Source organism: Anguilla anguilla, chromosome 6 (genome assembly GCF_013347855.1).
Source record: "Anguilla anguilla isolate fAngAng1 chromosome 6, fAngAng1.pri, whole genome shotgun sequence".
Taxonomy (NCBI): domain Eukaryota; kingdom Metazoa; phylum Chordata; class Actinopteri; order Anguilliformes; family Anguillidae; genus Anguilla; species Anguilla anguilla.
In genome coordinates this window covers 43851957-43878484 of record NC_049206.1, presented here as the reverse complement: position 1 = coordinate 43878484, position 26528 = coordinate 43851957, and the positions used below count along the sequence as shown (strand labels likewise).

Sequence of the window (26528 nt, the reverse complement as noted above, 5' to 3'; positions counted from 1 at the left end):
CTGTGAGTCACGCCTGCCTTGTTAACCCAGCTGGAAGATAGCAGCCTGGTGAAATACAAGCGCTTATCTGAGATAAACAGACACAGGCTGCCCCTAAGAGTGTGGCCAATCGATGCTTGTTGCCCACCCAACCATTCCTTGACCTGTCATTCATGATCCAATCAAACAAACATTGTATTTAAATTAAATGAGAAAAGCTAACAGCTTGCTGATTGGGTGTATGGAACGCCAGCACTTTTTGACTACTGGGAACTTTGCAAACTCAGTATCTCAGTTTAGAGCAAAATCCTCACCACACACATGATGGGGTCAATCACTCATGACACAAAATGCAATCTGCCTTGGTCCAGAAATGGTTCATCCATAGCTTGGTACCCCTCAAAACATATGACTCCCCAGAAATAAAATACCATGGATTTTCACTCTCCTAAGGTTGAACAGGAAAGTCTAAAGACAAATTAATCAGTCAAAATCCTTCTCACTTTCCTTTCCCTATATTAATCTTTAAATATTTTAATACAAAAGAAAACCAGGTCAATGACATAATTTGGATACTCCGTGGATGATGTAACCAGATAGTACATTGTGTTCTTTCACAAAGGTAAAACACCTGTATTAAAAATGTACACAGGTCCTGTAGTATTGTCAGGCTCGTAGAGGCAATTCAGAGTTAATGAAGATGCCATTAAGGTATTTTTAATGTACAATAGGACCAGGGACCATCAACTTATTTCGTACATGTTCTATTAAAGTGATGTGTTCCAATGAAACGTTTAAAAATTAAAGCTTCCTTTACTGACACTGCCTAGGAATGGGATTGTGAATCTGTGCGCATGATACCCGATCGGCGCTAAACTGAAAGAGAAAAAAGCGCTAAACTTGTCTCCAAATTACGCTTAATTCTAGAAAACAGATTCTTCTAGGGGAAAGCCGCGTTATTGTAGGAACTCCCTAAACACTCGCTCACAAATCGCCCTCGGTTCCATATTCTGCGGTTCAATGTTGGAAGGCTATCCGTAGCAATATAGGAGTGGAAACATCGAAAATGTTTACTTAACCTTCATACATTCATATACAAGAGTGTTTTAAATGTGCACAGTCAGAGCTTTAGAAAGAACTTAAATTGTCAGCCGTTTCATCAACTTGGTGAACTCACTATAAGAACAACTATAGGCGAAATGTCACGGACAACTTGAAAAGGTTTCGGTCCAATTTGATCTAGTAAACTGACGACCTCCGGCGCGCAATCTAGGCTATATTTCATTCAAATTACGCGAGCAATGATTTTATTTATTAATCATTTATACAAACAATGATTTAGCCTGTGGTACGGTGAACATTTTAGTTGATTTTACTCGGTCACAATCCCATCTACGTAGTTTCATAGGGAGGTCCATAAAGGCAAATTCAGTAATTCGCCACGTTAAGTTTGCGCACGGTGTCATTTGTAACATCTGACGCCCTATCAGTCAACAGGTTAACCAAAGGTGATATATTGGGTGGGAAATCTGCACTACAACACTGTGTGTCATATTTTGATTGCTGCATTCTACTGTCACCAAAGGAGTCGGTCGGAATCCCTTAAACGAAACCGCACGTTTCACATAAAATGATGGTCCTCAGCTCTTCCACCTACCTGCACATGTCCACGAAGGCCACAAAATTCAGCTTCTTCATCTTCTTATCACTGAGCCAGTAGCCCACTCGCTTGCCTTTCAGAAAGGTTTGCATCTCAGCCTCTGATGTTATTAGAGTCCAGATGTGATAAATTATTTAAGCTCGGCTCCGAAGAAAACAGGAAACTGACTACCCACACCAACCTACAGAAATAGAAAATACAACTGAAGTAAACCAAAAGCGAACATTATGGGGTAAAGTTACACTATACTGGATTTGAGGAACATACCAAGCAATTGGATTCAACAAATAAAATTGACAGCGTACAAAAACTGCTTATCGGGATGCGGTGGTCGGTCAGCTATGTCTGCCAGCGTTGGCAGCAGACGCCCGGAGCCGCGTGTGTGTCATCTTGCTGTAAAGGCTACTTATTTTCTCACGTCCAGCATTTCTGGTATAGCAAGTTGGCCAGCTGCTTACGGCTATGAAAGACCTGCCCCCGAACCTCTTTGCGCCCCCCTCCCCCTCCAATTTGTTTCACTCTGTGTCTCCCTACACATAATTTTTTAATGCGCCGTCCAACCTGCTCTGCAACATCTGTGCGTCATCTACATGATTCCAGTCTCGGAAAACCCTCCGAAATTAGAATATAACATTATTAAATAACAACACCACTTACTGTATTTATTGGAGTAGCCTATAAGGAAATAACTATTCGCCAATTCACCCCTCTTTTTTTCGATCTCTTCCATTAGCGATAGCCTCAGTCATTGAATGTCAAAACGTTTATATACTTATAGCTGGGTGTAATCACATATGTGTGGTGATTTTCTACCATTGCTAATCATTTGTAGAAAACACGCCCTGACCCGCCCTACGAAGTCTTGTTGTGTCAATTTATCAGGTACGGCAACGTGCTTTCTCAGTAGGCTATTGCACTGGGCTCAAACTCGGGCAGCTCACTCTCATGCTAGCACATACGTTGAAAAACCTGCTGTCAGCCTCGAGATAGCTCCCCTAGGTGGCGGTACTAGAACATAAAATGCCAGTACTGCCAACCCACTTCCAATACGCGGATGTGTGATGAAAATACCACTAGCCAACACGATTTGGTAAGTGTACTATACTTTCCTCTGGTAGGCTAACCGGACACCCACCCGTGCAGTCCGCGTATACAGTTTGGTCAAATTAAATTGGTCATCAGAGCAAAACATCAGCAACATCAATGCAATGGAATGTGTAGTCAGCCGTTCAAAGATGTAGGCTTAATTTGCGTCTTAATTTCATCTGGAACTGAATGAGTAAATGTAAATGTAAATGATTTTACATTTTAGGGATTAACAAAAATGATGGAACAGTGATGTATGCAATTAATTTAAACATAATAATATACATGCGGAGCAGCTTGTGTGCAACACATAATTACAGAAAGTTCTATGTTATATTTATTTTGATTAAATCAAAACACAGAATGTGTCCCAGCTTGATGCATCGTCAAGCTAATCGCCCTAAAACCTCGCTGTTTTAAAATAAGCACAACAAAAACAAGCAAAAAAAGAGCAGACTTCATTTAAACTCAACTGATCATGCGAGTCTACATTCCAACAGTAGGCTATAACTAAATAAATAGAAAAACTTATAAAATCACTGTTTTACCAGGAACGTGTGCCAGACATAGCCTACAAGTTTGCCTGTTTTATGTAACATTCACAACACTCATTGCACAAGAGCATCAAAGGTGCTTCAAAGACGGAAGCGATGGTGAACGTAATCTAACTCTAACTCCGAATTGTGTGTGTGTGTGCGTGCGTGCGCCCTGAATTTTTATATTAAGCTATGTTCACTGTGCTGTAATTACTCTGGGTTTCTGCGATGCGAAAATTACTCGCATGTCATTATTTATCCATTTACCTGCTTAGATGCTCTTTTCCAGGCTAACTACCGTACGTCATTTTACAGTTTTACTGTTTACTAAAACTATTGAAGTGAACCGCTCAAATGTTTGAATCCTGGATTAAACCCAGTTCCCACTTATGTATTCAGTTGTCTAATTCATATTCCGTAAAAATAAACATGCAGTTTAATATTAGATATTTCAATGTTATCAAATATTTTACAAACACACATGTAACAATACAAGCGACCATGTCTGTGATAAAATCTAGCCGATACAGTATATTCACCTTGACCAAATAGGCTACTTCCCCCAAGAAGAAAAGAAACTATAGGCTAACTCAATGTAAATATTAGCTACAGTGTCAGTGAAATCGTGTATTTTTCCCCCCTTGAAAGTCCCTCATGTTCATATCATAGGCTACTCCCCTGTCATGGTATTTAATGCAAAACCTTATTTACATTATATTTACTTGTTAACAGGATTAAATTAAGACATTACGGACTGCTAAATTGCACGTGGGTCTCATAACGTTTTTATTCTCACCACAACGCAAAGGGGCGCTGCAGTTTAACACTGTCGTGTCCTGGTCATTGAAACGTCACAGCGAATGGTTAAATTCAGATAGCAAACTCGTCTCTTCGAGGAAGTTTGGGGAGTCAGATGACAACAAGCACAGGCAAAATGGGAAGGAAAATCGGCGTTCTTTGTGCGAAGTGAATGCCGGAAGATTATACGAGAAATGCATGGTAATATGGGTTGTTGTGATCTGGCTGACGCAAGCTATCGCTTGCGGAATTAATGGTTCGTTAATAAAGGTAAGAATCCTCGATATTCAACTAGTCGCTCAGATTATTATGATGGTAATAAATCAAGTTACCTAGCTTTCTGTCAGGCTAGTTCCTCCTTACACAGTGTGAACACATTCCGGAACGTTAAGGATCGTAAATCAGAATAGCTGGCACTCTGTTAATTAAAAAAAATTGGTCAGGCGATTCTTCAAAATGTGTTATTTTGTGGCAAATACATGCAATCAAATTTGATAATCTTTTTCTCTTCATACTAGACCATGAAACATGTGTGCTCCGATTCGGTGGTGAACGTTTACAGCTAATCTGGTTAACACCAGCTATTACTATCATTCGAGAATCGAGGTACATGAAAAATAATCGAACGGTAGGGTTCATACTACTATACACGTGCTTCCAGTAGCTCCGAATTAAAATGCGTGTAACTTTATGAACCTCTCACGAAATTATGTCGACAGACCTACTCAGCCTCACGCAGGCGGAAATTCTATTTTGTCATTTTTGCCACTGTCACAAGATCCAATTGTGGTTGCTCCGTGGAAACGCGTTTTTTCTGTTGCAGTGAGGGGAATGGAGAATGATGAACTTCCGTCAGAGGATTGGATGGATAGGTATGGGACTGTACCTGTTAGCGAGCGTGGCCGCCTTCTACTACGTCTTCGAGATCAACCAGACGTACAACCGGCTGACTCTGAATTACGTGGAAGAGGCAGCCAAAGAACCACCAGCGCTTGCGGATCCCGCAGCTCCATCCTCATCGTCTGTATCTTGGCACCACAGTTTAAAGACGCGGCTTCTCACTTTCCCGTTCTGGTTGTGGATGATCATTTTTCTCATTCCGTACCTACAGGTCTTCCTTTTTCTGTATTCCTGCACCCGCCCGGACCCCAGAACAGTAGGCTACTGCATCCTGCCAATTTTCCTGGCCATGCTCTGTGACAGACATCAGAGCTTTGCCAAGGCTTCCAATCAGATAAGCAGACTCCAACTGATTGATACCTAAAAAGCTGTTGAGATTGGTGTAGCCATGTCAGATGCTTACATCGCGGATATCAAATTCAGATCGTGGAGTGTCGCATTGTTAATGTTTTAGAAACATGTCTTGATTGAATCTTTGCAGGATATTGCAGGCATGGCAAATAAGATAGTTGCGTACCTTAAATTGCAGCAATACCTTATTCCACCACCAGTCCAGCAGAGGTTATGTTCCTAGCCTCATGACATACCCAAAGAACATCTCCCGGGGAGTAGGCTATTGCTAAACTTAGGAACAGGTTTGGGGTGAATTTCCTGTTCAGTAGACGAACATTCTGAATATAAAGGACCGTTTTGCCTGTTTAATAAGACCTTTGTTTCCAAGAACTAAATTGGCTGCCGACACGGTGGCTCTCCAGGACTGCAGTTTAAGATTCCTTGTCATTAGATGAGAAACGTGAACCCAGAACTACAAAAGCACATAATACTGGGCTTGGGAACAACACTTTTGGAATCTGGAATTCAGATTGTCCCACACCCCAGTCATCTGTTGATACCTTTACGGACAACCCATGTGACCTTTTATTGGTGATATTGATGAGGAACGGGATTAGACAGTGTGCTATTCCACACCTTTCGGCATTTAATTGCTCCTACTGAGCCAGAGCTTTCAGAAAAATGGCCCAAGAGCCAGTATTGCCACCTAAAATAATTTTAAAAAGCCATTCCATCCATGTTTGTCTCGGTTTTACTTTTCATCAAGATTCAGGTTCTACAGGTCTTTTTAAAGTGCAAATGGCTTGTCATAAAAGTTAACTCCATAAGCCAACATCTCTCAAAATTTACCTCATTTGTGGCGCATTGTGACGAACATGGCAGGATTGTACGCAAAAGATAGATTTCTGTGATAATTGTCCATGTAAGTCATGTGGAAGGAAGGAGAAACAGCTAATGCACAAACAGCCGGGACCAGATTGATAATGCAGCAGCATATAATTAAGGAGCTGGACTCAAGGTGAAAATCCCCGACAGAGCATATCAAGGTACAGTATATGTCCACCTGTGTCAGTGGATATATAAACAAGATGTATGCTATTTAAGTTTTAATGGAACTAAGTCTTTAAATCTCTGATCTATGAAGGCTTTTAAGAGTTAAACAACTGGAAACCATGTGACCAACTGCTTGGTGCAGTCATGCGTTTCAATGATGGACAGTCTGGTCAGCATTTTTGTTCTCCTTTAGTGGGTTTTTTGAAATACAAAAAATTTCTACTTTCATGTTTCATAAAATTTTCTCTAAATGATTGTTTCTTGTTATTAGAAATGGCCACTCATTTCTCTGTTGTCATGCATTGTTTTTTCTCAGTCCAAACTGTTCTTACAGTACTAGGCCAATGTGCAGTCACTACAGTGTCAGACACCTGCATGTTTTATGTTGGAAACATTAGCCAATGTATGAGTTTGAATAAATGCCAAATATAGAGTGCCATGCTTTGTAAACCTAAGAGTTTTAACACCATTCTGAGAAAAATAAATGATCCTTAACTATATAGAGAACACTGGAAATATTTTGAGTGGGACCTTTCTCAGTGTTGAATCATTCTTCTTTTTTTGCTTTTTGGATCAGACAAAACACCTTTGTGAATCTCTTATTTCGTGAAACAAGAGTTAAATGTTTGCCTTGCACTGTAAAAGAGAGGACAAGACCTTCTTCACCTGCATCTGTAAATGACTTATCTTTTGTATTGGTGTCCGATTCTTGTTGTGGCCTTGTCCCCGAGGGCAAGTTTGCGATTGTTGATCTGTCTGGTAATTAATACTCATATTTGAACAAAAGCGATGTGCAGAACTGTCTTATTCGGGGAGGAAAAGGTCTGTCGTATCACTGGCAAAATCCCAGCTTTGTGGCTAAATAAGGGAGGAAAGTGAGGGTAACACTGCAATTGTATAGAGGATGCATAAGAAGACATAACAAAAAGTGGATAAACTTTGGCCTTTGGTCTTGCTATATTAAATATTAGATAAACTTTGTCTGCCGGGTATACTAAATTAACAAGCAAGGTTAGTTTTGGAAACCTCATGTTTAACACTGTTCAATTTGCAACATAAAGAGGCTGCAATGTTGTCATTTTACATACAACTCCGCACCAACACTTTGAATTGTGACATTTTCATGTTTTCAGGACTTATCCATATATGAATGTTCATGAAATTGGGGAAAGAAATTACTCAGTCCTAGAATATAAAGCACAACGCTACTGGGACGACTGCAGTTGTCTAACCAAAGAAAGAAGTACAGCTTTTGCCAGTAATTAATCTGTTGGCTGTGATCCATCATATTTTGAGGCGATTGCAGTCAGGTTTTCAAAAAAATACTTTAATGACTGTCCAAATGTTCTTTTTTAGTCTAAAAGTGCTTTTGAGTAATTTTTCCCCCCAATCGATGAATGAGTGTTTATGTTTTGGTACTATTTTTGCCTTTTAAATCAAAACATGTACTGTGATTTACGAAAAACTCCAGATTTTCAGAAAATAAAATTTTTGAAAAACAAAAAGTTAATGTGTGTTTGTTAAACAAATGGTGGGAAAAGGCTGAACGGATTTCCTTTATTTTTCAGAAAAAGGAATTGTGTTACCCTCCAACATCCCATTAATGCATTTCATAATGTAGAAATACAGGTTTAATGTCCAGCATAAAATTAAACCACAGCTAGATCCTATCTGTGATGCTGTAGATGAAAGACTGTCCAGGCACTTTTCCATTCAATCTGGCCACACCCTGAGCTAACAGAATTGTGGAGTTCAGGATACAAAACATTCAAAGATAATGAAACGTCCTATTTAACCCACTCGGTTTTTTTGAACCCACACTTTCAGCACTGTTAAGAACTGAACAAATAGGCCTTACCCAAGCCACAGCTAGACTCTCTGGCCCTTGCCTTATTGTTGGTTTATCAACTAGTGTTGCTGAACTGGAGTTGCCTCCACTTTCACATAACCATTGGAAAAGACATGCAGTATCTTAGATTAGAAAACCTAATACTCGATGAGAGAATGAGGCACACACACGATTCACTCACACTTATGGGAAATTTAGAGTCTTCAATGAGCCTACCTGCATGTCTTTGGACTGTGGGAGGAAACTGACACAAACCCGGGGAAAACATGCAAAAGATGCAGAAAGGCCCAAGATGAGATTTGAACCCACAGCCTTCTTGCTGTTAGGCAACAGTGCTACCCACTGAACCACCGTGCTGCCCTTTATTGAGAGAATCCTCTGGCAAATTTTACAGAATATGGCAGGTGAACTACATTAGTGAATGGTGCTATGTAGTGGTGCTATGCTAAGAGCCCAGGAACCATAGGCACATTTACATTTTTATTCTGGTTTAACTTACTTTTTTTTTTCTTTCCCCTGTATTGGTTGGAATTAAGTGGGGAAGGGACTATGGGATATAGTGGGGTGTCCGCTGATGTGGATGACTGACATCTGGGTAAGGAGGTGGGCTGGTTTGAGGGTGAGGGTGAATTGGGAAAAAATGTTTTCCTTAAAATAATAGCACAGGTTCTTCATGTTTCATTAATCACTGCATTTCAAAGACAACGCTGCAATTCCAACACCCACAAATCAAACTCATACATATGAAAGCAAAACCTAGGTGTCACTGGTCAAATTTTACAGTGCACGTTTCATCAAATCCTCATTTTTTAAACTCACTTTTTCTGACCAACAGGTAAGCAGGGCAAATTGTAGTTTGGATGAAAGTAGGTTTAAAGTAGAAAAAGGCATTCCCATTATATTTGTAAAAATCCAATGACCTCCCCAGAACAGCGTTGCCGTCTTTAAGGGTAAATGTTCCCATCAGTTGGTCTCTGTGGCTTGAGACAGTCAAGCTCTTAATGTCTTTGTGCGTTTGGCAGGAGGTTCTGAACTGGTAGCCTTCGTCCTGTCTTGAATTTCCTTTTCATCCTCTTCATCGCTGTCATCCTCTTCCTCGTCTGTCACCGAAGAGCAAGGAAGGCAAAAATGAGGCAAGTTTAAAGCTACATGCAGTAAATATTTTTGTCTTAGTGAGTTCAATTTGTGATCTCAATACAAAAGAATACCCAGTGACCACGTATTCAAGACACCTCAAACCATTCCACCACCTTCCTGTGAGAGGCAGGAAACTTCCAGAAACAGTATTATCTCAAGTTTCAAAGAATCACAAGTTTGACATTCTATGCAAGATCGGTTCACAGTGCTATATGCATTAGTTAGGTAACAATATAGGCCATATAGGTGTCAACAGAGGTGAACCCTTGAGGAAGTGACTTAACCTCAATTGATTCTGTGAAAATACCAAGCTATTTAAATGGGTTGTTTGTAAAGGTGAAATGAAGTCTGTGTTCATCCAGAGCGAAAAACCCAGATATAATTAAATTTTTACAAAAAACCCATCAAAACAGTTGGATGTTATCATGGAAGCAATTGAGGTTAAGCACGTTGTACTTATCAGTTGAAGTCATGTATAGCCTACTTTATACTGCATGTAGCCACTGTTTCCCATACAAGACACACTACATATTTGTATTCATTATTTGTTAGTGTGCATAGGGAAAGGCAACATGTGAGAGCTGAGAAGCAGCAGGCCCAGCTGTGAGTGAGGGGAGAACGAAAGGGTGTGTAGTGGAAGAGCTTGCGGGCTCAACTGTGCCACTGCCAGAAGCTGGTGAGGGTTTTCTTACACAGCACAATTGCCAGCCAATAATGTGAACTGTGCCTGGACAGCAAAATTTAATAACCTGTCATTAGTTACCATACAATTTAATTAACAGTAAAACGATCCTCAGAAGTCCATTTTTGGAGCACCCCCCCCCCCCCAAAAAAAACAAAAACAAAACGCACGCGCGCACACACACACACACACACACACACACACACACACACACAGGAAGTAGACCACAACAAATACATTCTCAACCTGTGGGAAATACTGCACTATCCATGATTTTATTAAGTACATCCAATTCATTTCTGAGTGTACCACTGCATACTCTAGACCCAGTGTCGCCCCCCGAAATCAGACCGGGTTGAAAATTACAAGACGACACAAAGTTCCGTGATTACATCAGCCAGCCAACAAAACATTGAAATCATCTACAACTTTGCTAGCCCTAACCAGCACAACTATATATTTGTGTCAAGCGTGCAACGAACAATTCCTGAGTTTAAATCAGTCAGCAGAATTTTTTTTTTTAACTTACTAGCTAAATTGATTTATGATGGTAAGTAATGATAAATCTAACGTACTGTATCTCACGTTTTGAATGTCACCCGAAACACTACAGCCCGAAATATAGCTAAACAGTTGTAAAACCAGCGAGCTACTCACACATTGAACTGTATCCAATGAGATCGAGACATCTTTCTACTTACCATCGACGTGAACGTCCCCTTTGCCATTTTTCACAGACCCCTTTTCTCGTAGAACAAGTTCTGTGAGTACCGCGGACACGTCCGCATTCATCTTCTGAACCCCTGCTAAAACGTTCTTCAAGTTGTTTTCTGTCTTAATCACAAACTCTTTCTTCTCTCCATCTCTGTATTTTAACTCGCCTCGCAACTCACACGCTGCCATGTTGAACTATCTGAACTCTGACCCGGTTTTAAAATAAGGAAAACAGCTAGCGAGCAATAGCTAACAATTGATTTGTGAAATATTGTCTGGTTTCGGTTTAATTCGCGTTTTGCTTCTGTCAACTGAGAATTAGACTATGCTACACACACGTCGTACATTAACTACAAATCCTGAACACCTTATTTCGTTATTTCGTTGAGAGGACAAAACTACAACGTGCCACTTTCCCGGGTAAATCGTAAAAATCGATTATGAGGGATATTATCCATTTAACAGTTCTTTCTAATGTTGGCTAAAAAGTTCCGGTTTGCGTGTTTGGACGCTGTGTGTCAAGGAGTTCTGGTAATAAGACGTCCCAATTATAGTGAGTAGAGTACAACAAGCACAACAAGGGATATTTCAAATATTTCCGCAGGAACCGGAAATGACATATATTGCTTCTCTATCTTTTCAAGGATGGCGGTAAACGAAGGGGACGAGGCCACTGTATCTCTTGTGGATGTTTTGGAAGAGGATGAGGAGTTAGAAAATGAAGCATCTGCCGTTTTAGGCGGTAGCGATTCAGAGAAATGCTCATATCCTGAGGTAAGTAATTGCACCTTGCAGATGCGAAACAGTCACGGAACTGCTGTGGCTCCAGGTTAGCTAGCTAGCTAATATAGCTATCTTAGCCGTGTTTACAGAAATTATGACCAGAGCGAGCAAGCTAGTTACTGCTCGCTTGCGAGCCTTTATCTGAATTGTTCGTCTATGTCTGGTTGTGATACGATGTACCTACACACATCCTCGCTACCATTCGCACGACATACTTAGTGCGGTCCGTTTTTTTTTCGTATTTTGTTAATTTTTTTATAGTTTTTCCAGCCATGTATTTTCAGCCATCTATCGTTACTGCCCTTTTGTTGAACAATAGCGCGTAAGCAGTATAATTATAATTCCATTACAGATGATGAAGATTGACATCATCTAGCCTATATGATAATGTTTCGTTGACACTCCCATAGTGTTGGTTGTTTAGCTAACGTTACAAAGAAGGCTAAGCTTGGGATGAACAAAATAATTTTGAGACGCATATGATTGTCAGCTACATAGACATGCATAACTTGAAAACAATTTAATGTAATCAAATACAGCATGTCATTACAATATTATATATTAGCTGAGCTATACGTGTATCCTATCAACTATGTTTCAGTTTGCGGTTGTCAAACATACTTGATAATGGAAAATTGTGGGAAATGAAAGAAAGATGTGGTATAAGTTTGCGTCAATAATCGAAAATGAATTGGCAGGAAATTGAATGCGGAGTTACTGTGTTTCTCAAAGAACAATACGAATGAGTTGCAATATTGACAGGGCAATCATTCCACTCTGTTGTTTGGTGACAGAACAAGGATGGATTTAGAAAAAGAAGATTAAAGATTGTTAGCCAGTGTATTATTTTTGGGGAAGAAGGGGAGTGTATGAGGGGATGTCCGGCAATAGAGGAGCTGCTTGGTTAGCCTGGAGGTAAGAAAGAAAGAGGCTTTGACGTGGATTCCACCACCTGTAGGGAGTATGGAACCTTTGTGCGTTGAAGAGGAGATGCTTTAAAGGGACTGACAGTTGCCAATTAGCCAATCCTCAATGACCAGCTGTGTGGAGTATGACATGCAGTTCTTTGTTGAATGTTTCTTGTTGTGCACACAGTGAATGAGCACTGAATAACAAAGTATGTTTGCACAGCACTGAAAACTGCATCCAGTGGAGCTTAGTGGTAGTCTTGTCAGTTTCTGTACATTGTGCTTACAAGTAGTTCCATGTGGTAATTAAGTTTGTGCCTGGCGCTCACGCTAAGTTTGGTTGCATTTATTGAGTAGTGTGCTTCTGTAGTAGTAACTGTCCTATGTTGGGAAGACTGGACTCATTCCTGTATACAAACCTCCTGACAAATATTTTTATTATATAGGTAATTTGTAAGGGTTGTTTTATTAAGGTGTCTAGTCTACTGTTGCTTTATATTCGGTATTAGATCATCTAGATCAGGGGTGGCCAACCCAGGTCCTGGAGAGCCACAGGGTCTGCTGGTTTTTGTTTTTTACTCTGCACTTAATTGATCAATTATAGCAGTTGATTAAACAGTTAACTTACCTCACCTGGTTTCTTCAGTCTAAGTGGTTGCTGTATTTAAGGTGAAAACAAAAACCAGCAGACCCTGCGGCTCTCCAGGACCAGGGTTGGCCACCCCTGATCTAGATACTCCTTATTTGTACATATTTTTGTTACAGCATATGTATCAATGGCAGGTCTTTGAGGACGTTTGAGACGTAGCTTAGCTGTAATTATTATGCTAGCATGCGCACATTAGCCGCAATAAGACTTTATAATTGTTTTTTGACGTGTTCCATTGGCTTTAGTTCCTTAGCCTGCCTTGTTTTTAATGTTGATGGGATGCAGGGCTACGTGAAGCGGCAGGCTCTGTACGCCTGTAACACGTGCACACCGAGAGGCGGCGAGCCGGCTGGGATCTGCCTGGCCTGCTCCTACAAATGCCACGAAGGACACGACCTCTTCGAGCTCTACACCAAAAGGTGGGCGGAGCCTGGGCCTTCTGGGACAGCGGTGGCCAACGCTGGTCCTGCAGACCTGACTTTTCATCGTTGCTCAGACTGTGAATCAAAGCATTTGATTATGCAATTAGCTGATTTCACCTGGAGTCTTGGGTGTGAATTGGTTGTGGATTTTTAAGGTGGGAATAAAAACCTGGCAACCCTGAAGAACCTCCAGGACCTGTTTTTTTTGTTGTTGTTGTTGTCATTTTTAACATATGAATTTAAAATCTAATATCGTGTTAATTTGACCTCCATATCAATGCGTAATGCCACAGCCAATGGCGCTATATCGCGCAGAGTGAACAATCGGATCAGGAGAGCTCTATTTAATGAATGTTATGTAATATATTATGTAAATGTTTTACAGCTAACAGGGCTGAAAAGAACTTCCCCTTACAGAACTGCAGATAAGATGACCAGTCTGTGCCCAGTCTTTATACTGTGCCCACTGGCCAGTTACATACTTTAACTCTTACTTTAATTGAAATGTGTTACCCAACCAACAACCTAGTGGAGACATCATTTCCACCTCTATAACATGTCCTCCTGAGTGGTGTTGCAAAATGTAGCAAGCTTTTTGGAGTAAACCTGAGGCTCCATCAACAGATGGAGCATTTGAAATGTCACATGAAATTTTGCTTTTGAATAAAGCCATTGAGCAAGCCCTGTGGCTATGGTTTACTACTCTAAAGCAAGCAAATCATGCAAGATTTCACCTTATAATTGTGCAATTTTGTTGCATAAAAAATGCAGTTTTAAGCCTTGAGATATGTAAAGAGGTGCTATGGAATTAATTATACCCTTTAGCTGAATTTCAACCCTGTAGTGCATAGGAGTGAAAACATTTTTTGTTGTAAGTCTGCATTTTCTGTGTTTTTGGATATATTGGTTCAGACTGGATATGCAACAGCTCCCTCTGCTGATCATTGAACCGCACTGTAATCAACGGAAAAAAATGTATTGATGAGACTCCTTTTTTTCTTTTTGCAGGAACTTTCGTTGCGATTGTGGAAATGGAAAATTTGGAGAATTTGAGTGCAAACTGTATCCTGTAAGTCACACAAATTTCCTCTGACTTGGTCTCACAGTCACGAGTATTGATGAATTGAGCGGGTGGAAATGTTCTTATTTCCTGGTGTGTATCACTGCACACCCGGATGAAGTGCAAACAGCAGGGTTCTAAACAAATTGCTTCTCGCTCTTTGTTTTCCTATAGGAAAAAGAAAACCTGAACGCCGATAACAAATACAGCCACAACTTCTTTGGTCTCTACTGCACCTGTAACAGACCATACCCAGACCCAGAAGATGAGGTGCGGCTTGCCCCTATGAATTTGTATATGTTGGTAAAGGCTCATGGGTAATGGTGTTGTTTTTGTTCAGTGAAACAGGAAGTGCTCTTTCTAATCATCTTCTCTGCTTTATAGGTCCCAGATGAAATGATCCAGTGTGTGGTGTGTGAGGACTGGTTCCATGGGAGGGTAAGCATGGCTGGGATAGTGGGTGTATAGGGGATGCGGGGGTAGTGGGCTGTGTAGGAGGTGGGGGTGCGGGGGGTAGTGGATGTGCAGTAGGTGTGAGGCAGCAGAAGCCTGAGGGTGCGGTATCGATCCTGTTCCCCTGCAGCATTTGGGCTGTGCGGTCGCAGAGGGCGTGGAGCTGCAGGAGATGGTGTGCGAGTCCTGCATGAACAAGGCGGCCTTCCTCTGGACCTACGCCGCCCACCTGGCAGGTACCCGCTCCTCATTGGCTGAAGCCTGGGTGGGAGGGGCCAGTGTCTGACACTGTTAATGTAGAGCGAAACGGCGCACGTATAAGGACATTGAGCGCTGTGTTCGAGGTGTGAGGGGCGAATGGTTATAAATGTGATGTCTCGCCAGTGCCCCCGGTGGCCAAAGACAGTCCCTGCAAGGTGGAGGTGGAAGAGGAGCAGAAGCAGGAGGTGAAGGAGGAGAAGAAGGCCGAGGAGGAGAAGAAGGCCAAGGAGGAGAACGGCGACGGCGGCGACAGGGCTCAGGGGGAGGAGCCGTCCACCAGCCTGGGCAGTCAGGGAGAGGAGAAGGTACCGGAAGCACACCGGCTCACACGCAGACGCAATCTTCACACAGCCAGACACTCAGTGTTGTGCAGTGAGAGTCAAAACAGTGGTGTGTTCCCATTTTATCAGAACTGAAATTCCCCTTTCCCAGAGCCCCAACAGGCAAGTACCTCCATTTGCCAGCAGAGGGTGCTGTGCTATAATTATTGGACAGCCGGAGCTGGATCCCTGGTCTCAACTGGTCTAGCAGACAAATGATACATGGGGGGGGAGGGGGAGAGAGGGGAAAAATAGAAAGGCCAGAGTTACTGAATCCAGTTTGCCGGGGCTTTGCATTGTTGCTCACAGTGTACAAGCGCCATTTTGTCTGCCTCATGTTAAAACGTCCTGAATCTACACATTGTTTCTGATTTTAAAGCACTTGTACCTGCATAAGCTGTCTGGCTCTGGGAACCAGAGGGAACCAACCTCATCCTTAGCCCATATCACCCATAAATCTTTTCTAGTCTGATGGTGGCTGTATGGCTTTTGAAGGCGAAAGCGTCTGTTGTCCACGGTAACCGCGGCCTTTTCCTAGGTGCTGGTGAACGGAGCGGCAGGCTGCAAGCGGAGCCGGCGGGAGATGGAGGGCGGGGCCGAGGGGGCCGAGTGCAAGCTGGCGGCGCTGAAGGCCCGGGGCCACGAGAGACCCCGCGAGGGGGCCGTGTTCTGGCCCTCGCCGTGGCGCAACAAACTGTGCACCTGCGCCTCCTGCAAGGTACGGACACCCCCCCCCCCCCCCTCCCCTCCCCCTCTGCTCCCAATGGTACAGTCTTCACCACACTCACCCCTCCCCCGTCATGAAGATAGTTGGTATAGTCCCTTTGCCCCGTTCCCGCTGCGGATCCGGAGAAACCGGACGCTAACGTCTAGACGCTAACGGCGTAACCGCCTTTGGGCCCTGCCGTTCCAGAGCGCCTACGCGGAGGCGGGCGTGGACTTCCTGCTGGACGAGTCGGACACGGTCCTGGCGTACGAGAACAAGGGGAAGACCACGGAGGAGGAGGAGGGGAGCGCCTCGCAGGGCCGGGACCCGCTCATGTCCGCTCTGAACACGCTCGACCGCGTGCAGCAGCTGGAGATTATCTATGGTGAGGAGGGGTGGGCGGGGCCAGGGGTGTGGCCATGGGCGGGCCTATGGGCGGGGCCAGGGCAGGTGTAGAGGCTTATACATTTGAGAAGCTGCTTTGCCTGCACTGCTTCAGTGACACATCTCTCTGTATAAATGAATAGCGTGTTAAAAATGCAAGTTGCTATAGATAAAGGTGTCTGCTTCGGTCAGTAAGAAGTTGTTGACTTGCTGCCTTTCTCGTTTCAGAGTACAACGACATGAAGACTGAGCTGAAGGATTACCTCCAGAGATTTGCAGCGGAGGGCAAGGTTAGAAACTCAGACTCCTGGGCAGTATTGGATTACCGGTTGCGTTAAAGAATAGGACTTTCTCTCATCTCCACTGGGATATGCTTCCTTTAAAGGGGTTTCTTCCTGCTGGTGGCGTACATCGCTTAATTCTCGCTAGTACTGTGTTCTTGTTGCTTGGTCCACGCTATTAATTTTGCGGTTGTCCAGTGGCACATTTCTCAATGCTGCAATCTACTTTGACGTAGCATAATAATCCTGCCTGTCGTGATTATATTGTAAATGGCTTTTTATTTGTTTTTAATATGACTTTGAAGTCATCATTTCACCGTAAATGTCACCGCTTGGAATAATAGAGGTTACACAAGCATCTGAACTTATGCACGATTGGCCTAGCTGCGTCACATGACCCGAACGGCAGTGCCACAGAAGCGGAGCGGGCTCGGGTGTGACCGCACGTCCTCCTCCTCCTCCTCCTCCTCCTTCCAGGTGGTGACCCCCGAGGACATCCAGCGCTTCTTCGAGGAGCAGCAGAGTCGCAAGAGGAGGCGGGCCAACGCGGGACAGTACTACTGCAGCTGAGCGCACCCCCCCCTCCCCCCTCTGCCCCCCCCCCCCAAACCCGACCCCCACGCCCCCGCCTGTACCGACAGCTACGGTTCCGTACGCCCGGTCCCCGTTCTTTTGCTTTCCTTCATCACCGATCGTCAACCCGCTCCGTGCCGTACAGTCCACCCCCCCCTACAGACTCGATTGCTTTTAAATTCATATACGCAGGTAAAAGACTTTTCGTTCCCCCCCCCCCCCCCCCCCCCCCCCCTTAAAAAGGCCGCGGTGACAGTATTTGACGTCATCGTTTCAGAGCGGTACGTGTATTTTATGTTACGTTAGCGTGTTTTGCATTTGTAGTCGTTTTCTTCCTGTTGTAAAAAGCCAGAGTAAGCTGAAGATTTAGTGGGCCAGCCCCCCCGGGGGGCTATCTGACGGCTCCCAGGAAACACGCCGTTCTCAGGGCAGCCTGCCGCCCCGTCCCTGCAGTGACCTGCTCTGTTGTTCGCGGCGGAACTGCCGGGCCGCCGGCGGAAACCCAGATATAAAAATCGTTCAGCTTGCGTGTCCTGGAGGCAAACTCCCTCCAAAAAGCTTTTGAGACCGAAGCCCGGTCTTTCCTTTTTTCTTTTCTTTTGGGGGGGCGGGGCGTCAGAGCAGACGAGGCGACCGGTTGGACGCTGCGCGAGTCATTACGATAATTGCGTTGTCTGGCCGGGTTGAGGCTGATCAAACGAAAGCGTTTTTCTTTCTTTTTTTTTTTCTTTTTTTTTTCTTCGCTTCGCATGCCAGAGTCTTTGGGCCGAAGGTCGAGCGGCGCGTTCCGTAGCGTTGCTCAGTTCTCGGTACCTCGGGTTTGGCTCTGGACCACGGCCGTTGCGGCGCATCTACGTTGACGCAGTCGGACGAGGCGGCCTTTAAAGCCTTTGAAACCGAGCATGGGCCTTGTCTGGGTTTTTACTTTGGTCGTTAAGCAACCGTTTTCAAATTCAAAATCGATTGATGCCACCCCTGAAAAGTGTGTCTGGCTGCCCATCAAGTGATTTGATTCATTTTACACCAGGAAGGAGTGGATAGTTTATTTTTACCTTTCAGAAGCTCATACTAGTACGCATAATGCCCTACGTTGAAGGCACAGCCGTTCGTATTTCATATTTCTGTGGGGGTCTGCTTCATGTCCTTTCTGTAGCCATACACACACACACACACACACACAACGGTGTGCTTGCGCCTTAATACCATTGGTCGAGCAAGGGGGAGGTGTCATTGCATCACGCGCTGCCGTGGCGTGGCAGGGTACTTTTCAGGGACACTAGTTTTTCGTGGGAACATTTACAGAACTTCAGACGGCGGAAGCTTCCGGGTTCTTCCGTCGCTCCGTCGGATCGTTCGACCGGAGAACAGCTTGCGGGGTCCGCAGTGACCGGGCGTCAGCGACCAAGTTCCGAACGTCAGATTCGTCTCGCGTCCACTATGTATAGTCTTCGTTTCCTTTTTAAATGTTGAATGTTTCTGAGAAATAAAACCGTTGATAAAGGATGTTGCCGTGTGTCGTCATTTCAAAAAGCGAAGGGAAACGTAGTAATGAGCTTACGGCTGATGTGATGACGTTATGCGAGTGACAATGCGATTGGTGCACTGCTGTAAAGCGGAAATGTCAGGCTTAGTCACCTAATCATAGTTGTGTGAACCATGAATCATTTTTATCAACTCTCAAGCAAAGCTGTACAAGTCGGTAGCTCTCTAGACTCATGCTGTCTGCCTAGAAGTAAGCAAGTTAAAATGTTTTTCCTGAAGTTGAGGTCTACTTCTCTAATTCCATGATTGGGGAAACTCTAGCAGTTTTCTCTTGCTACGATAATCGTCTGTGACAGCAGGAGCATTTAATAAGAAGGTGAACTTTTCTTTATGTAGACTGTAAAACTTGCTTTGGATCCACTTCCTTTGAATGGCCTTTCATAAGTGTTCTATAACTCCTTCATAAACAATACATAGACATGAATAAGTGCTTATGTCAGTAACTCAAAGAAGCACATGTCACTTTTATCACGGTAATGGTAATGTATTGCTGCATTAGTGGTGGCATAAACTATTATGGTTGTCATACGCAGTACATACACAGAAATGCTTATGAAGGGTATATGTAGGACCATTCACTTAAGATATTCAGTAAACATTGGTATCACTTTAACAGCATTGCTTCTTTCATAGATAAGCGCATGGAAGACCAGAGAGGAAAGCGCTTTGCTTAGAAAGGAGGGACCAGGAGGACGTCTGTTAAAACAGTTTATTTTGCCGACAGGTGCCATCGCTGTACCACGCTCCCCACTGAGATAACAGTAGAAAAATAGAGCTAGAGAAAACTTTGCACAGAGTCTACGAGAAAAAGGGCTTCTGACCTCATTATATACAGCAAGTACAAATCACATCTGTTACACGTTTTTCGAGATATTTAACAAACCGTTTCCACAAATACCTGGAGGTTTCTTTTCAGGTAGCTAAAAATGGAAAAATATTATCTTTCAAAAAAATGTACACAAAGCAGTTTTTTTTTCTTCTTTTTTTTTTTAAACAAAGGACTGGTTTATGCGGGTTGGTAGAAAATGTTTGCATAGGAAGGAAGTCCATTTCTGGAAAAACAAAATGGCCGGCCGATAGCAGCGAAGGCACGGGCGTGTTTCCGCGGAGGAGATGAGAAACGATAACGCTCGGCTTCCAAACCCGAATGTACGCTGGGTATCGGGAATTCATTTTTACGCAAAATGGCTGTCAAAGCACTTCTTTTTTTTTCCTTACACAAATGTCACTTCAAGGATGCATGTGCTGTAATACGAAGGTAATGTCAGGGACAGATTTGAAATACACTACATGGCCAAAAGTATATGGACACCTGACATGGGACTGGGGTTGAGGTCAGGGCTCTGTGCTGTTCATCCGCACCGTTCTTGACAAAACCATTTCTATAAGGACTGCACTGTGTGCCCATGGGCACTGTTATACTGAAACAGGAAAGAGTCATCCACCAACTGTTGGGGAAGCAAAGAATCGTCTAGCATGTGAATGTAGGCTGTAGCGTTAAGATTTGCCTTCACTGGAACTAAGAAGCCAAGCAAAAAACAGCCCCAGACCAAGGGGTGTCCAGATACTTTTGGTCATGTAGTATTTAAAATGGCTCAACTCATCAAAATGCAGGCAGACAAAATTCCAAGGGGGCCGCAGTGTCTACGGATTTTGTGGTTTCCCTTTGGCCGCCAATTAAGGCCTTGCGAACAAGGTGTGTGGATTCTTTAGCCAATCAATAATTTCAATGAAGCACTGGTGCCGAGAACACCCTGAGAACCAGCAGACTCTACTGCCCTCCAGGACAGGAGTTTGACACCTGTGCCTTATACAATATGGCAGTCACTCCCGTGTGCCAGCACAGGCCAATTCTGACCTGGCGTTCAGGATCAGCTTTACTGTGAACATATCTGTGGGATCCAAAAGTACATCAAAAACAAAACTGGAGAAATGCACAGCATATGATTACAGCACTGTATATTCCCCAGACACAAAATGGCTGCCATGTATGTGTACCATTTGTGGACCATGACCAAAAGGCATAAGAAATTTTGAGCAATACTGGGAAATGCTGGGAGATCTGTACAAGCCAGAACAGTGGGGTGCTCACACCATTTAAAAAAAAAAAACTGGGTTCAGATGCTGTACATGGAAACCCTGCTGTGTTTCTGCCTTGCATTAATGATGGGGATATACTGTTGATTTCAACCAGGAACCTTCTTAACAGGGTCAGGAGTAGGAAGTGTCTATAAATGGGCTGGCAGCCATATCGAGGGTGGCCTGAGGAGGTGGATCGGTTGCATCTGAAGGTTCAATTTCCGAAGAGGAACGAAAGCACTCCACCAGGTCCAAGGCCCGAATAACCATAGCGAACGACTTCAGGAAAGCCCCCCACAAAATACAGTATACGCACAGCCATGTCAACCCTCTATGGATGATTAAAGTTAATGCTCTACCAGCATTTCAGTGTAACCCTTTGGGGGTTTACAAACAAAGTGTTAGCTACACGTCTCCATGAAAATACTGAACACATGCACTGCCGTCGAAGGCAAGTCAGAAGAAATACGGAAAAGCAGTATGGAAATGAGGACGTCTGTGCCGGCGCAGCACAGCGAGCCGTAATAAAATAAACATCTAAGATCTGTAACAATCAACTGGTCTCTAAAGAAAAGTGCCCACGCTTTTCCAAGGAAGGAAGGAAGGATCTTCTTCTCAGGTTTCGATTCGCCGCCTTTCCGAACGGAATTAACACTGACAGCGTGATTAGAAATGGCCTTTACCGCTGTGTAATTTCACACGACCGCACACGACTTCTCTTGACCCCACACAATAAAATAAAAGACCGTGGCTGAACGCGGTGGGAGGGCAACCGTAGAACTGGAATTTCTCCCGTCACTCAAAAGAGCGAGAGAACGCTTGTATGCTCAGAACCAGCGCCGTGTTTCATGCGTAACACAGAAGGGGAGGTGACACTCACTCATTATCTATTCAGAAGAAGCCGGGCCAATAGGAGGCTTCAATTAAGTCCCACTAGTTTTTTGATTGTTGCATTACTGGTTCTGATATCGCATTTCAGCAAGACTAGGTGGTCTCCATTAATAATGGTTTTCATGAACCATATAATGGGTGAAGCCATCGTCTGCCTTCAATCACCAACTCAAATTAGCCAATAAAACAGCTCATCTCTCCACAGTAGAATTTTCAGATTGGTTGAGATCGTGAACCGTGCGTGCCAGGAGCCTCCAGCCTGTGCATCCTGTTGAGGCATTTGTTCTTTGTCTGACGATGCCCATTAGAGTTCAGATGTAGTACTGGCCATGCCAATACAGACTGCGGCCAGGAGTCCACAGCAGGTTGTGTGGACTTTGGTGGACTGTAGTGTAGCCTGGGTCTTAAGTGGTCTTGCATACCACAAACTGCCATTAGTATGTCACTTGTCATTTGCAGATAATGTTGAGTGAAGGAAAAGAGTTCTGTTTGTCAGAACATATCAGCATCCCATCTTATGTGGGTCAGTTTTTTTTGTGTTGGCGTGTGGGGGGGGGGGGTGGGCGGGCTAGTCTGTGTCTTGCCTCTGTCTGGAACTGGATCTATTTTGGGTTCCCTCTGCCCACGCACCACCGAACATAACCTGGGACGGTTCATTTTGGGGCAGCCCTGCTGTCCAGGACAGGACCCTGGTGACGAGGATGGAGGGTCTCGGCCTGGGTCCTGCACTTGAAGGTCACTGTGGAACATGAAGGGTTGTCTGCAAGCGGGGGGACTCAGCCGCGCTGGGAGCGTGTGCGTAGCAGCAGTCGGTTCTGGATGGAATGCTTGTGCGGGCACATTTAAGATGTACATCTTATTGACATATGTTGATGCCTGTCCAATATCTTATTTCTCAGGATGTTGTCTTTGCCTATGTAGATGCTTTCCTTTGGATTGGTAGTGCCCTTGGGATTTGGAGAGGAAGGTATATAAATAAAATTATTATTATTATTATTATTATGACAAATTTGAGTTGGAGCAGAACTATCAGCTTCTGGCTGTGCAGAACCACGGTTTATAGTCCTCATTGGTTGCTGGATGTCAAATGCTGGTACAGTTCTGAAAAATTGCATCCCTTTACATCATAATGATACAGGTAGTGTGGCATTTGCATATGAAACAGAACAATTGCTGACAACACTGGTAAAGTACTGATGGCGTAAGTTTAAGAAATTAAGCGGGTGGGAAAGAGGTAGAACCTTTTGAGAACAGAGGCCTTGCTGTATCACAGTACAACCACAAGGTGGAGCTGTTGAGGTGCCGGGATGTGAGAAAGAAAGTGAGATGAAGCAGATTTAGTGTGAAATTTGGATACAGGAGAGGAAGGGCGGCCAGCCCATAAGAGATTAAATTATGTTTAACAACACTTGACCAGGAGCTGGTCCCAAACTGGTTTGATACCAAAAACACTATGAGGCTAATTCAACATTCGCCAGTCTGGAAATGTGATGGGCAATAAATACTGGGACGTCTTGCTCTTCTAGAATGCTCTTCACATGCACTCGAACACCCGGCCAAGGCAGCCTCCTGTACTTCTTGAGTGTACTCATGTGCCCTTTTCTGACTGATGACCCAATACTGCACTTATGTCAATGTCAATGTCCTTTCTGGAACAAGGAAGTACAGTTTCCGCTGCCTTTGCCCGGTTGCCCCTGGCGACATCGCAAATCCCACATGGAGAGCCAAGATCATATGACTCCCCCCCCCCCCCACCCCCACCCCAAAACTACTACGGTCTGGCCCAGCCGCGAAACAGAACGGACGCTTCTCCGATGCCTCCCATAAGCGGGAACCAATAAAACGGAACGCCGCGCCCTTGCTTCGAGGACGACGCGGTACGACCGAGGCGGGCTGCACTATACGACACATATACCACACGCGCGACTCTGTACCCAACAGCTCACAGGCCGCGACTTCTGCGTGGTAAAAAAACCGCAGGCGAAATGTCCGAAGAAATGCACTGATCAAATAAAAAAAAATTAATAAAATAAACGGAATGCTTATCGTAGTAAATAACGGCTTCGCCCTGCAAAACGGAAGCGCTCCGCTGTATCCGTGGAGACGTTATGAGTCGGGGGGGAGGAGGGGCGCGCGCGCGCGTGCGAACGGTACTCGAAAAGAAAAACGCTGACGCTGATACCGCGGGCGCCTTCCGACGCGGAGAGCGGCCGGGAGACGAGCGGCGGAGGAAACGGAAAACCGGAGGGGCCTTGAGCCCGATGTTCGGCACGCCGTCCCGTGGCGTCGCAGACGGGGGAAACTCAAAAAACTAAAATTACACGACACCTAAACCGGCAACTTGGTACTCCCACGAGTTAAAATGAGCTGGGAAAGACGTACGAAACACTGGGAAGCCCGTCCTTCCCTGTGCCGCTCGCAGAGGCCGCTCGACTACCCCTAGTTCTCCGATTCGGCCATTAATCGATTAATTTCATTTGTTAATAGTTTTTATTTATTCACGTGTGGCCTTCTGCTAGCTTTGCTATAAACGTTAGCATCCCCCCCCCCTAACTGTGTTTACCAGAGGAACGCAGAAAAACGTGGGCTAAGTATAGGGCTCAGGAGGACTCGGGGAACAGGAAGTGACACGCACTGGTACCGACAACAGCGCGACCCGGGCCAGGGAACCACCCGGTGGCCAACCCACATACCCTCAGGAGCTCAGTCGCTACAGGCCATTTAACATAAAAAACGCCAGCAGGACAAAGAGCCACAAAGCAGATTTATTCCTAAGGAAGGAGGACTGGCCGCAATATAATCGACAACGTGGCCCCGCAGTCGCTGCTCAGTCATAACCTAGCGATGATAAATGGAGGCTATTAAATCGGGGTCCATTAAATCCGCCGGCTATTAGCTCGCTGACCGACGATTAGCCTATGCTAATAATCCGGGCGGTCGATGCGTAGCCGTGAGCCGCGATGCTCCGGGGTAAACATCCCCCGTGCGACACGACGCCGCGTCGGTCAGTCACGCCGGCAGTCGGCTCGGTAAGACCGCACGCCGCCGAGAAGCTCCACGTCTCACTGGCGCGACTTCCTGTTTACGGGCTACGGAGGCGACTTAAAACCGCGGAAGGCAGGGGACGGTGCGGGACTTGGAGAGGACTGAGGGAAGGGAAGGGTCCGTGTAGAAGGTCGATGGTCCGATCAAGGGAGAGACCGACTCTCTGGCTCCGCTGGCGAGCGAGCGGGGAGGTGTGGCTGAGACTGGGAAGAGCCTCTCCTCTCTGGTGATAGTGTGCGCCGCCGTAGTCAGCGGCGCGGCTCTCAGCCACGCTAGCCCCGTCGCTACGGCGCCGCGGACGAGCGCACGGCGCAGCTTCCCGCTGGCGGGACGGGGGGCTAAAGTTGGCGCTCTCGTGAGCGAGCGGTGCGTTCGCGCCCGGCGATACCGTCTCTCGGCCACTAGGTGGCCGACAAGGCCTGGGCCCACATCCTCTTCGTTTACCCTGAGCTGCTTCCTGCATCTCTCTCTCTCTCTCTCTCTCTCTCTGCGGTTAAAGTGCAGACTTCCTGTAAGGGTACTCGGGTTTGCCCGGGGACCTGCGGTCTCTGCCGGCCGCGGTATCGTCCACGCAGCCCCCCGGCCCCTCGGGGGCCCCCGGCCTCTGCGTCTCCGCGGCGACGGCCGGGGGTCGCGCCTGGCCCGACGCGCGCGCCGCGTCCGGCTCCGTCTGGGACCGCCCCCTGGCGGGGGGGGGCTGGGGGTCCCCGGGGGGGGCCAGGTCCGGGCGCGGGGGGAGCCTGAGGCGGTGCGGGTGCGGGTGCTGGTCCGGGGCGGGGCGGGCGTGGACGTAGAGGTCGGGCCCCGCGACGTAGCGGGCTTGCGGGTGGGGGGCGTGGCGGGGCGGGGGCGCGTACAGGTCGGGGTGCCCCGCCCGGCCCTCGGCGTCGGCGCCGTGCTTCTTGTGGGGGGCGGCGCCGTGCCGGCCGGCGTGGCAGAACCCGGGGGGGTGGTGAGGCGCGGCGGAGGAGACGTGGGGGGGCGGGTCGTGGCCCTCGCAGTCCGGCCCCCCCTGGGGGCCCCTCAGGCTCAGGGACGCCACGCCCGCCGCCACGTCCGGCATCAGCTCGTTGACCGCCGGCTCCGCGTGCTGCTGGAGAAAGGACAACGGACCAATCAGAACCGCCCGCCATCGCCACAGACTACAGACAAAGCAGATGGTCAGCTCCGTCTTCCTAACACTGAACATTTGGCCTCCTGGGGGAAATGTACCGATTTTGCCCACGGTGGGAATGTTTATGGACGTCTGTGACTAATACTAGTAGCCGTGGATGCTCTGGGCATGAACACTCAATAAAAAGCATGAATCGCATGAATTTTAATGCACTGCAATACAGAGCAGGATACTCAGAAGGACAGAAGGATGGAAAGCGGGAGCTGACCATTTAGATACTGTAGAGAATCTCTGCAATCTCTCTAAGTATGCATCGGGAGGCCCCTTGCA

General features: G+C 45.7%; 4 protein-coding genes and 1 long non-coding RNA gene across 11 annotated transcripts in view; 2 read left to right on the top strand and 3 right to left on the bottom strand.

Moving 5' to 3' along the window:
- LOC118229489 (inositol-tetrakisphosphate 1-kinase-like) overlaps nt 1-2559 on the bottom strand; it is a 30477-nt gene extending 27918 nt beyond the window's left edge. Inside the window, exons 1-2 of one of the 5 annotated variants that reach the window (XM_035421460.1) lie at nt 2297-2559; nt 1637-1820 (exon numbers count right to left, since the gene is read on the bottom strand). In XM_035421460.1, the coding sequence (XP_035277351.1) occupies nt 1637-1731 (95 nt within the window). In that variant the 5' untranslated portion in view covers nt 1732-1820; nt 2297-2559. Of the gene's footprint in view, nt 1-1636; nt 1821-1906; nt 2146-2296 lie in introns of those variants that run through there. The other 4 variants (XM_035421457.1, XM_035421458.1, XM_035421461.1 and 1 more) reach the window with 4 other exon arrangements.
- An 81-nt stretch (nt 2560-2640) lies between these two features.
- LOC118229491 (transmembrane protein 251-like) lies at nt 2641-6812 on the top strand. Of its 3 annotated transcripts, none has more exons than XM_035421465.1 (2): nt 2641-2729; nt 4883-6812. In XM_035421465.1, exon 2 carries the CDS (start codon nt 4898-4900, stop codon nt 5321-5323), a length of 426 nt encoding a protein of 141 aa, XP_035277356.1. In that variant the 5' UTR covers nt 2641-2729; nt 4883-4897; the 3' UTR covers nt 5324-6812. The 3 variants fall into 3 exon arrangements, with proteins under 3 accessions (XP_035277356.1, XP_035277355.1, XP_035277357.1); XM_035421464.1 differs by lacking the exon at nt 2641-2729 and adding an exon at nt 4133-4329; XM_035421466.1 differs by lacking the exon at nt 2641-2729 and adding an exon at nt 4379-4665.
- Nucleotides 6813-7890: 1078 nt separating this feature from the next.
- Nucleotides 7891-11121, bottom strand: LOC118229492. Its single transcript, XR_004765682.1, has 2 exons — nt 10715-11121; nt 7891-9294 (listed from the first exon to the last, which is right to left on the bottom strand). It is a non-coding gene; the product is annotated as an uncharacterized LOC118229492 (long non-coding RNA).
- A 34-nt stretch (nt 11122-11155) lies between these two features.
- LOC118229490 (putative E3 ubiquitin-protein ligase UBR7) lies at nt 11156-17753 on the top strand. The gene is made up of 12 exons (XM_035421463.1): nt 11156-11280; nt 11372-11501; nt 13353-13486; nt 14498-14558; nt 14724-14819; nt 14934-14987; nt 15133-15238; nt 15387-15568; nt 16122-16301; nt 16497-16674; nt 16902-16963; nt 17432-17753. Exons 2-12 carry the CDS (start codon nt 11373-11375, stop codon nt 17522-17524), a joined length of 1275 nt encoding a protein of 424 aa, XP_035277354.1. The 5' UTR covers nt 11156-11280; nt 11372; the 3' UTR covers nt 17525-17753.
- Nucleotides 17754-19763: 2010 nt separating this feature from the next.
- LOC118230192 (BTB/POZ domain-containing protein 7-like) overlaps nt 19764-26528 on the bottom strand; it is a 65168-nt gene continuing 58403 nt past the window's right edge. Inside the window, exon 11 of the mRNA XM_035423004.1 lies at nt 19764-26174. Coding sequence (XP_035278895.1) covers nt 25578-26174 — 597 coding nt within the window. The 3' untranslated portion in view covers nt 19764-25577. The remainder of the gene's footprint in view (nt 26175-26528) is intronic.

Excerpts from the sequence above, each read along its gene's own strand:
- LOC118229490 (XM_035421463.1), top strand. The coding sequence starts at position 11,373 with ATGGCGGTAAACGAAGGGGACGAGGCCACTGTATCTCTTGTGGATGTT. Across the intron at positions 14,988-15,132 it reads AGGACTGGTTCCATGGGAGG|CATTTGGGCTGTGCGGTCGC; the intron begins GTAAGCATGGCT and ends GTTCCCCTGCAG. Across the intron at positions 16,302-16,496 it reads GCACCTGCGCCTCCTGCAAG|AGCGCCTACGCGGAGGCGGG; the intron begins GTACGGACACCC and ends CTGCCGTTCCAG.
- LOC118229491 (XM_035421465.1), top strand. The coding sequence starts at position 4,898 with ATGATGAACTTCCGTCAGAGGATTGGATGGATAGGTATGGGACTGTAC.